The 11250-nt window shown below is 41.3% G+C and overlaps 1 protein-coding gene across 5 annotated transcripts in view; it reads right to left on the bottom strand.

The window, feature by feature from the left end:
* MAPKBP1 (mitogen-activated protein kinase binding protein 1) overlaps positions 1–5269 on the bottom strand; it is a 55235-nt gene extending 49966 nt beyond the window's left edge. For all 5 annotated transcript variants that reach the window (XM_054565557.1, XM_054565555.1, XM_054565556.1 and 2 more), the window contains exons 1-2: positions 5190–5269; positions 4493–4713 (exon numbers count right to left, since the gene is read on the bottom strand). In XM_054565557.1, coding sequence (XP_054421532.1) covers positions 4493–4609 — 117 coding nt within the window. In that variant the 5' untranslated portion in view covers positions 4610–4713; positions 5190–5269. The remainder of the gene's footprint in view (positions 1–4492; positions 4714–5189) is intronic.
* Between the last annotated feature and the right edge of the window lie 5981 nt (positions 5270–11250).

The raw sequence follows: 11250 nt of genomic DNA on the forward strand, positions 1-11250 counted from the left end.
TCACTGGTTGCTTCTTGCATGTACCCTGACCAGAGATCGAACCTGCAACTTTGACCTATTGGGATGATGTTCTAACTAACTGAGCTACCTGGCCAGTCCCTGTTTTGATTTTTATATAAAATAATACGTTTTTGGTACCTCCATGCATACCAGCACTATTTACAATAGCCAAGATTTAGAATCAGCCTAAGTACCCCTTCATAGATGACTGGATTAAAAAAACTGGTACAATTACACAATGGAATATTATGCAGCAGAAAGGAAGAAGGAATTCCTACTTTTGCAACAGCATGGATGGAACTGGTGACTAGTATGCTACGTGAAATAACCCAGTCCGTGAAAGACAAAAACCATATGATCTCACTTACAAGAGGAATCTAATGAACAAAATAAACTAAGGAGCAAAACAGAACCAGAGGCAATAGAATCATGGAACAGACAGACAGTTGTAAGAGGGGAGAGGGTAGATGGGGACTGACTGAAAGAAGGTGAAGGGAATAGTCAAAAAACATATATGAAGGACCCATGGACATGGACAACAGTGAGGGGACTGCCTATGGAAGTGGGAGCAAGCTGGGTGGAGGTGGGAGTGAAGGAGGAAAAGTGGAACAACTGTAATAGCATAAACAATAAAATATAAAAGTAAATTAAAAATTTTTTTAAAAATGTTTCCCCACTACCAAATAGGTGGAGTAAAGGGTCTCAACACTAATACCTGAGCTCAAACACTGATCAAAAATTAAAATTAGATTTATTGCCAGTTTTTTCCCCTCTATGAAACATACCTACATAAACTCTTTCCTAGAGCCACGTGTTAAAAGGCTCAAAGTACCACAATACAATCAGGAAGGTGAAAATTTTGGAGAAAAAATGGGAGAGAGAGAGAGAGAGAAAGGTTGGGGGGTTGATATGAGAATTAGACTCCTACTCATAAATACTGAGAACTAGAAGCAAGCTGCAAGTAGTCTTGCCCATTGTTTCCAGAAGGGATAATATATAACTCAGACTGGATTAATGGCAATTAAGGAGGAGGAAGATTTCTAAACCTTCTTCACTTACTTTCTCAAAATCTAATAACCCTCCTGCACAGGCGATGCTTTTGTATCCCTAACTTAAATCTTGCCTGCTCGGCTTGAGTCCACTTCTGGCCTTGTTAAAAGAGAAAAACTCAGCTCCCTCCACATAAAAATCTTTCAGAAACTTTCAGAAAAGGTGGGGAGAGTTAGCTTACCAAAAGCACACACATTTGCTTCTTCAGAAAAACATGGCCTCAAATGAGATGAGAAGTAGGACTGACAATTAATTGCACAGGATTCAAAGTTGAAGGGTATTTACAATTGATAACTTTGAGTTATACTTCATCAGGGCTCAGCAGATATGGCATGAAACCTCAAATTACTTCCAATTCTATTACACTGCAGAGACCTCCCTTGCTTAGTAAAGGAAGTTTTTAAAAATCTCATGTATTCTCTTGCTAATAATTTAAATCCCCATCTCTACCAGCTCTCACTTCAGCTTTTAGCTATATATTAACCATAGTTTTAACTAAGTCTGTCCTTAACTAAAAACCTTTAATGGGCACTACTTTCTGCATATACAAAGTGATGTACAATAATACCCCCTTTTTATTACAAGATCTTTTATTACAAAGTCATAAGCATGTAATTCTGTAACCTAACAATATCACACTCAAGTACCCCATATGACATTTTAGGTGAAATGTTCAAATTAAAACTAAAAATTATTACACCCATATTATAACCCTACCAACCACACTCAAGCAGACATTTCTTCTGCCAGACCCTGCATGTACTTCCATGTCTTTCTTATGTTCTTCACACCTAACAAGGCTGTACCTCCAATATTTTATCATTCTTAATTTTTATTTCTCTTCTAAAGAGGTCACAAACTCCTCTGATCATTTCCTATTCTTCTAGAATTCCAAATTTACCCCTATATTTGACACCTTTAAATTGTTTTCTTTCATTTACTTAGTATTTACTGAGCTCCATACACTGTACTAAACAGTGCGATGTAAAGGAAGTAAAGAACATGACACCTGACCTTTGGAAATGAAGACATATATAAAAGAACAATTAATTCTAAGGTAGTCAGGGCCTAGTCAGGGAAGGCCCTGTGGCTCCAGTGAATATAGAGTTGGATCCAAAAATAAGTGTAGAATTTAGTGTAAAGGCTACTTTAGTTAGAAGGAAAAACATGATTCAAAACAGCAGGTCATCTGAAGTAAGAGCTACATCAAGGCACTTTGTCACTTCCCTCTTTGACCCTGCCCACCCCCCAAGAAATATGTCTTTTGGCCTTCAAATTTTATTTCAGGATTTGTTGTTCATGAATCACAAGCTCTCTGTTACCATGACTACCCAGAGCCACCACACATTAGAGCAGCTGACAAAGCTTTATACACCAAGTCCTATGTGGGTTACCACAAGACAGGCTTTAAGAATCATCTTAGGTCTTAAATAAGGAGTGTGGGGAGTCAGGCACCTGTACGGCCCTAGGCACACAAAGACAGCTATTACTTTTGGGTGCTAAAGATATGCACCAGGACTCTTGCTCTGTCAGGCTATTGAAGGGTCTTTCAACTTCAGCAAAGTATTTCCTTCATTTGTAGCGTTATAACAATCAAAGCCATTTAAAGAGTCTGAAGCACGGAATTCCTATTTGAAACAGGGATATTTAATGGTGATGCCACAGATGTCCTTTTTCACTGATTTCCTGGAGAGCTTCTTTTCTTCTCCTCTTGCCTCAGGACTCACAGTTCAAGCAGCCCTTCCTCTGTGAAGTCTTTCACAATTCCCCTAAGCTGACTTAGGTTCCCTCCCCTGTGCTGACATTAACACCTTTGTATATTTCTAGGACATCACTTACCACACCATGTTGTAATTATTTGACTACAAGTCTGATGAGCCACAAGCTCTTTGATGGCAAAGATAATGTTTTACTCATCACTGATTCCACACATAACAGGCACCCAATAAACACTTGCTGAATGCATTAATGATGAATGACATGAGAAGTTTTAAAGAATGGTGACCGTACCTTCTGGATCCCAGACCAAAATTACAAAAAGTATTAACAATGAAGACTAAATTCCCATCATACATTTATACTCCCTATACACTTCTTGATCAGAAAAAAAGAGGCCAAAGATATGAGAAGATTGCTCTAATAGTACTGGTCATTGCCAAGTTATCAATCAAGGTGTTTGCAGCACTGGGAATGACTCAACACACACACACACACACACGAGTGAACAGTCAAATTTGGGAAAGTTTCTAAGTTTTGGGTTCATTCTCCTGCATCTGGAGAATATGAACAATGATTAATAAAAAGAGTCCTTGGAAAAGTCACTATCTCCAATGCCAAGGAACCTGTGGCCAATTTCAATTTAATATGGCCTCTGAGAGTACGCAGGAAAGCTGTTCACCTTCTGACCAAACTCAAGTAAGGTTCTGTTAAGGGATAGGAATCTGAACTAAGTCCTCCCAGAACCCTGCCATACTGTACATTAGCACTCAAAATTTCCTCACTGGCTTTGTTCATCTCTGAAAAAATACAGACAAGGCACTAAAATGCTGTCTCAAATGCCTCTCCCTGCAGCAATCCTATACCACACAAGACTACCACTGTGTTTACAGGTTGCTAATAAGATGATACAAAGGTCTAATCTGATCCTGTGGGAACAGAGCCCTAGAGTCTCTCAAGAGTTAAATAAATTTAGTTGACTTTTATATACCAAAGCTGTGGGGCTCAACAAAGTTGAAGAAAACATAAAGACCAACACCCAGACAATTGAGGGGATGGAAAAGGACTTGTCTTGGCCTCTGAACAACTTGTGCAGCAGGATGGGATGTGGCTCTTGGCATATAGTAAATGACATAAGCCATGTTCAAGGGCAAACCAGGAGAACAGTTTTGCTGGTATCCTTCCTAAGAAGCCAGGAAGTTCCAATTAAATTAATTTTGGTCTCTTGAAGAGATAAATATATTTTGACTCCAGGCAAGAGCTTTTGCCAAGCCAACGCCTCTGACTAGGTGTTTTAGCATATTTCTTTATGCTACTACGGTCTTACATAACCCAGCCTATGACACTAACACTGGCAGCTTTATTAGTCACAGCTTGCCCTTCACAAGATACGTGATCCCACTACTCTCTTCCAAGAAGGGAAACTGAGTCATAGCATATCAACTGGCTTCCCCAAGCACAGACTTAGTTTGTAGTGTAACGAATCCAGGTTGCCTTCCTCCTAGTTCTCTTTCCATGAATGAATTTCGGCATGCCCACCCTTGCTGCTCTTTTTCTTTTAACCTAAAACTAAATCATTGCTTTTTTGAGAGGGATCACTTGATCCCTTAGAGCCAGCAGGAGCTTCTAGTCCTCCTCTTTCCCAAAAAGAGAGTAACATGGAAAAGGATCAAGGAGCACAGCGGGGTAGAGTTGGAAAAGTGTGGCTCCCAATACTAGGACTCACCTTGGAGCTGAGGTCCTCTCGCCGATTTCCTGCCTTACTCCTGCGTAATTTGATGGATGGGGATCGCAGCAGGTTCTTGAGCCGGCTGGTAATGGTTGATCCCTCCACGGCCATCATGATGAGGAGCCCCGGGACAGTTCCTGAGACAATCTTGGGATTCGTCTCAACAGCAGCGCTGCCTTTCCACTCCACAGGATCTTCCAGTATACCCTCTCACTGGCCTGAGATGGCAGAAGCCACCTTACCGTCTGCCCTGCAGTGTCTGCCGCTTTTATCTCTAAGTATTGCCCTTTTCCCCTCTTTTCATTCCCGCCTTCAACCCCTGCGCGGTTTCAAACGACGTCTGAAGGACAGGCCCATGCCTGCCAGAGGCGTTTAAACTGCAGGGATGGATGGGCCCTACCTAGGTAGGGCCAATAGCTGGTAGCTGGTCTGGTCCCCGTTAATTCCCAACTGTTCCCATGGCCGAGGCCACCAAGGACTGCCTCAAAGGGCCTGGGTACCTGCGCTTGCGAGCGTACTCGGCGCGGTAGTGCTAGCTGTGGCCCGGCACCCCGTTCTGCACGGGAGCCTCCCACCCCCACCCCAACCCTCTGGCGTTCGCTCTCGGCCCTCTACAGCGGCCCGGGACCTTCTCTTTCACTTCCCTAAGAAGCCCCTGCTACTCGCCGGCGCCCCCGCTCGGAACCAGCCTTACCAGCCCCGGGGCCCGGGGACCGCAACGTTCACAGAACCCTCAGGCATCGCGCTCCGCGGTTTCAGCTCCGCGGCCGCTGCGGCGGCAGCAGCTATGGTGGCACAAGCGGCTCAAAACGCGAAGTACCGCCTGGGTAGGCGGAGCCGAAGCGAAAGGGTGTGGTCTGTACCCAGGAGGGCGTTTCAAGAGCGAACGAATAAGGTTTGTGGGGGCGTAGCCAACGGGAGGGACTAGAAGCAGAGGACTTGGGACCTAAGAACTTCTGATTCCGCACAACCGAGTCGCGGATATCACTCCTAGAGGAAAGTCGACAGAATTTGGCTTCAGAATTTTAATGGTATTATGAGTACGTGGGGGGGGGGGGGGGGGGGGGGCTTGTTCCCCCACGGAAGTGCAGTCCCCAGAGCCCCAACAAGAGGGTAACTACGCCCCCAGGGTGCCAAGGTTGGCGAAAGGCCCGAGGGACAGGAGCTGAAACTAATTCCTAGCTCAGAATTTTCAAGATTGAGAGAGCGTGAAGGTTCTTCTCCCCATCAACCCCAAGCGCTGGGGCCCAAAGCGGTTAGAAGATAGTTGCTCGCCGTTTCTCTGGCGCATTGACCTACGTAGAAATGACTCTCCATCGTAACTTTCGATTGCTACGAACTGTAAACCACCTGATTGGCCGTGCTGGAAGAAAGGGGAAGGTAGTGATTGACTGGATAGGGATTTAGGTGAATGGGTGAGGAAAAAGGCAGTATGTTTCTGGTATAACCTCCAAGTCCCACCGCGCTCTTAACCCGAGTTCACCAGGGTTCCGTGGCTCCAGATCTTTTTCTTGTTCCTATCAAAATTCACTCGTGGAACATTTTCCCTAGTACTACTACCTTAGGGAGTTCGTTGTCAAGCTTGCTGACACACTAGATTTAGTGGTAGTTTCAGCTCTAGGTCATGGCGGTTGTGGGCGCGCACAGAAATACCTTTTCAGTATTATTTCACCGGTCCATTAGCGAGATTTCCTAAGGGCCTTTTTGTCCGGTTACAGCTTCATGAAACTGCCTTATGAAAAAGTTAGCCTAAGCCAAAAATTCTTAAGCCAGAGTAGCGGTACATCTGTCTGAACCTATCTAGATTCTTGTAACACCTGGTTGGGCGCGTTAGCAAGAGGGAAGGACTCCTGAACTCATTGCTGTGAGTGGGTCTTGTAATAGCCAAGAGGTAAAACAGGTATGTGCTTCTGTTACTCTTCTACATTACGAAAACGACTCCTAGGAATGTGGCTGCGTGTATTCTAACAACGTATTAAAAAATGAGCTCTCTAAAGCTCACAGATCAAGAAGTTAGTTACCTCCTGGACCAACTAGCAATTATGTCAGAGGCATGAAACTTTTCCTTCCCTTCAACCATGCACTGCAGATGCAATGAAATTCTAAAATGGAATTTTTGCCTTTATTCCCCAAATCTGGAGGAAGCAAGCAATAGTGATTAATCACAACAGTATGAAAAGAGGGGTTGGTTTTTTCAACCCTTTGCTAGTCTTGTCTTTTTAGCTCTATGGTGGTAGGATCCAATATAACCCTAATAAATGGTGCCACCTGGTGTCCTTAATTGTGTGCTACACTCACAGCAAGTGCCATCTCCATCCTTTAAAGTTGTCCCTCTCTCCAGATAACTTTTGTGTATACTAGTTTTCTCATTCACAGCCCATGTAAAATGGGTTTACAGAATGTCATTGGTCACTTCCTGTCCAGCGCTACATTGCTTTGTCCTCTTAGAGAAAATGTTCCCCAAATTACTCATCTAAAGCTCAAGTTGCAGAAGCAAATTCAAGCTCTGCTTTTCAATGTCTGAGATTATCTAGGTGACAAGCAACTGAACAGTGTAAGTCTGGATACTTCCAGTCTAGGGCCAAAACCACATTTTTAATTCTTCAGTTTAGCACCACCTTTATTGTCTAGGTACCAGGCAGCTTTTGAAGTGCCAGTATGGGAATAAACTAGGCTGTTACCAAGTTTCATGAATTAATCCCTCAAGACAATGACAGTTCCAGATCTGGTGTGAACAGGAACCTTATTTCATTCGTTTTTCTCCAAATTAAGTACTTGTCATCCCACCCTCCAAAATGCAGTTGACCATCCACTCTATTTCACACTTTATTCTGCGTGTGTGTGTTCTAAATATGTATACATAGCTGTCACTCTAAAATAGATGTCTAGGAAAAGATGTATGCCCTTTGTTTTGCACTATGCTCATTAGACCAGATTTTAAAAATTCACCCTAGGTTTAACATGCCAATAGGTGCAATTTTAAGATCCTGGAAAAAGGGTTAAACATTTGCTCATCAATTCACATTATTTATTGAGCACCTTTACATGCAAGGCACTGTAGGGACAGCTGAGAGCAATGCCTGCAGTTGGAAACAGGATGGATCTCAAAACAATGCTTCCAAGACTGCGTTCCTATTTAACACACACTCTTCTAACAGCAGAGTTAACAATAGAACTTAGTGAAGCTTCGATTTGTCTCGAAATTCGCAACTTATCCCATGGTTTTAGCCATCTCACATTCCACACACACCTCCATCACTATTACTCAACACATATCTCTGTAGAGAAGTTCGTTTAATATACAATTATATCTCAATTCAAATTGGTCCCTCTTTTCCTGAGGATTATTCGCTCACTTGCCTGTTCCTTGGCTGACTCTCATGTGTTAAATTTCTAATTTCAAAAATGCATTTGACTGATCTCTTTCTCTCCAAATGGCAGTGGGTCTGTATACCTCATCTTTAATTTTCTCTGCATCTAGCCATTCATATCCATGTAAAATTTCATTAAATGTAATACATGAAGTACTGCTGCTCATACAAGTATTTTCTTCAAAATCAACAATTTTGTGCAAGAAATGTAGTGTTGATTCTTGGTTATCAATCATTCTCTATAAAAAGTACCTGGAAATGTGCCTACTCTGTGCAGTTTGTTTGTTTTCTTAATCTTCTGGAAGTAAGAAACAAAGGTTATCACCATTTTTTAGACCAGTCTTTTAAGTGCATTTAACTGTCAATTCACCTGATACTACTGAATATCTCAGCCAGTACAATAAGGAGAAAAAAATTTATACTACTAAACTCTGCCCAAATAATATATGGATCTCTTCTTTATTCAAAAACGTTTTCAAATTTATTATTAGGCCTACTGTCATCCAGAATTTGGGAGAGGGGGAGAACCTGCATTTACTATAAAATTCTCTAAGTTGTATGAAATGTATATACCTGGAACTGATCTGTGTCCTGTAGTTCAATCTAAAGGACTCCTTTAATAAGTTTTTTGAAAATCCTAGTATTAGTTAACATACATCTTGCTTAAGATCATCTCTTGTCCTTACCTGCTAAGACTATATTTATGTCCTGTTATTCCTGAGGCTAACAGGTATATTACCTTGCACACATTAGTACAATGAGACTAGTCTTTCTTCATTGTAGAACGATTTCTTGAGTCCTACATTTGCTGTCAAGTTGTACCAAATTTTGAAGTCTCCATGTAAAACATGCTTCAAGGTTTAGAACACCAAAACCTCCCCCAAATGGCATGTCAGAATTTTGAAAACAGTAAGGAATTCCTATGATAAAACTACTTCAGTGGCATCTCTTTCAAATATGACTCAGGGCATTAGGATTCTCCACTCCAACTCAGCACAAACCTCCGAACACCAAGTCCTTCTTTAATTATTATAACTGATTTATTTATTTCAAGTTCACACAGTTTGCCTTCCACTCCCCAAACTTCTTCTGTTCTTGGGTTTCTAAAAAAAATAGTCATTTTTCAAAAGCAGAAAAGGAAAAAGATATATATTTAATATATAAAAGAAAAGGCTAAATCTGACATAATTATATTCTTAAAAACATTCCATTTATTTACAGATGTATAAAAAGGCGAATTATTGGTCTACTGAGATCATGCTTCTTAGACAGTTAGGGTGAGAGCTCACTATTCTCCAGATTCCTCACTATTCTCCAGATTCAACTTCTCTCACTCAACTCCATCTTTCATAATCACACATGTGATCTTCATAATGTTTCTCCTGGGGTAAGGTTAAAGGGAAGTGTTTTTGGAGATTTTAAGTTTCTGGCAAACTGCAGGATTGTTCTGAAGACTGAGCCCTCCTCTCAAAATAGCTTGCTAATTCCTAGTTCTAAGAGGTCTTGAAAACACCATGATCTTGGGGGTTAGCAGTGACATTTGCAGTCTTCCTTGAACACCAGGAATCATCTCTCATTTCCATCTGTGTACATCTCTCATAAACAGTCAAATATCTTTCCATCAAGAACTGATACTACCTGTTTGTTTATAAAAAAGGGAACAGTGTTCAGAAGCAGAATGGTCCTTCTTTTCCTGAGGATTATTCGCTCACTTGCCTGTTCCTTGGCTGACTCTCAAAAGCCATGACAAGAGCTTTGGGAAGTCAGGAGGAAATGGGGAGGACAAGACGAGCAAGGAAATAATGGGAAACTGCTATACCTGGATTAAAGTACTAGCATCTCAAAGGACATTTTTTAGCAGGGAAGACAGATGCTGGACTCCTTGGCTAAGGCATGAATGAAATCTGCTGGGTAAAGAGGAGTGGGAAGGATAATGAGAAGCTAAGAGGCACTCCTTACGTACTTCAAGCTTCTTCAGTAACCTTATAGGAGGGAAGGTTAAATGCTGAATGAACAAGGTCTAGAAAGGCAAGTAGCACAAGACGAAGAATTTGCTCCCACTGTGATTTACAGGGGAAATTTTCCCACCCTTTTCAATCTGTTTATTACCAGAGTTACTAGAAAGGGAACCAACCATGGAAATAATAATTCACTAGCTAGAACCATTCCAAAGTTGGTCTCACAACCTAGGTCTAAAGATATGCTGAGTGGGATTTGGGATAGATAAAGAAGGCAGGGGATATAGAAGAAAAAGCACTACCTAGGCACAGCCCAGGCACTGGAAGCTCTTGTGTTAGTGTTTAACAACACAAGCAAATCCTGTCAGTGAAGACAGAACATGGGTTACATTCCAAAATATAATTATTTAAGAAAGGCAAAATGCAGCAGCTAAATCCCAGTCTATACATTTTCAGAATAGTGATTCTTGCCCCCAGGAGTTTCCAAGAGACTCCTCAAGTGCACCATGATTATTTACAAACTAGATAGGAAACATCATTTCTATACTCAATACAAATCTCATCTTCTAGGTTGAAAACTTCAGCCTTTGAGAAATCTATGAAAACAACTATACAAAAATATAAATATTTTTATCTTTACAGGCTGTCAGTCCTTCCTACCCTGACAGCAAATAAGTGAAAAAGCTCTACAGATCACTGAACCCATGTTAGCAGATAATAAAAATATATCTTGTGATTCAAATACTGTCTTATTTCCCTGGTAAAGAGTGCCTACTATGACTTTTCTTTACTTAACATCCTGTGCAGGTAATAATAAATGAACCTTCAAGCACCAGGAGGCTGGTTTGATTTGGGAAATACCCAGCCCCACATGTTTTATTTTGGCCACTGTCTCTGGTCTGGGGAGGGAATGCTTTACATTTTAGCTGTCTCTCGAGTGACATGATTTGTGAAAGGAGGATGGCTCCCTCTATGCCTACCTTCAAAATATATATTCCAGGTGAGTCTGGTACTATGAAATGGTCTTTTCAACGCCCAAAGACAATAAGGGAGAACATCTCAAAATAATTATCTTAGTAATAAAGTTAAAAGCATTCTTAATTTATCAGAAAGCTCAGATTGATAATTCCGATTGAAAAGGTAAGGGAAGAGAAGCTATTTGGAATATGAAAGAGAATTTTGCTGAATGACACAAAGTACTTCACTTTGGTATTCCATGGTACCTATTCATCTCTCCACCTACTCTTGAAACACCAACTAAAAACTCTCTTCTGGATCCCGCTGCACAAGTACATCACATTCCTTGGATTTCACACTTAAACAGTTATCAACTACAATTCAGTCCATAACAAGTCCAAAGTCTCAAGCAGCTTTTTCTCTGGGAGAGAAAAACTAGGAAACCACTATGAATCTAGAATCTTATTAA

The sequence above is a fragment of the Pteronotus mesoamericanus genome, unplaced genomic scaffold, assembly GCF_021234165.1.
Source record: "Pteronotus mesoamericanus isolate MK-2021 breed Mesoamerican mustached bat unplaced genomic scaffold, CSHL_Meso_final contig_164, whole genome shotgun sequence".
Lineage (NCBI taxonomy): Eukaryota > Metazoa > Chordata > Mammalia > Chiroptera > Mormoopidae > Pteronotus > Pteronotus mesoamericanus.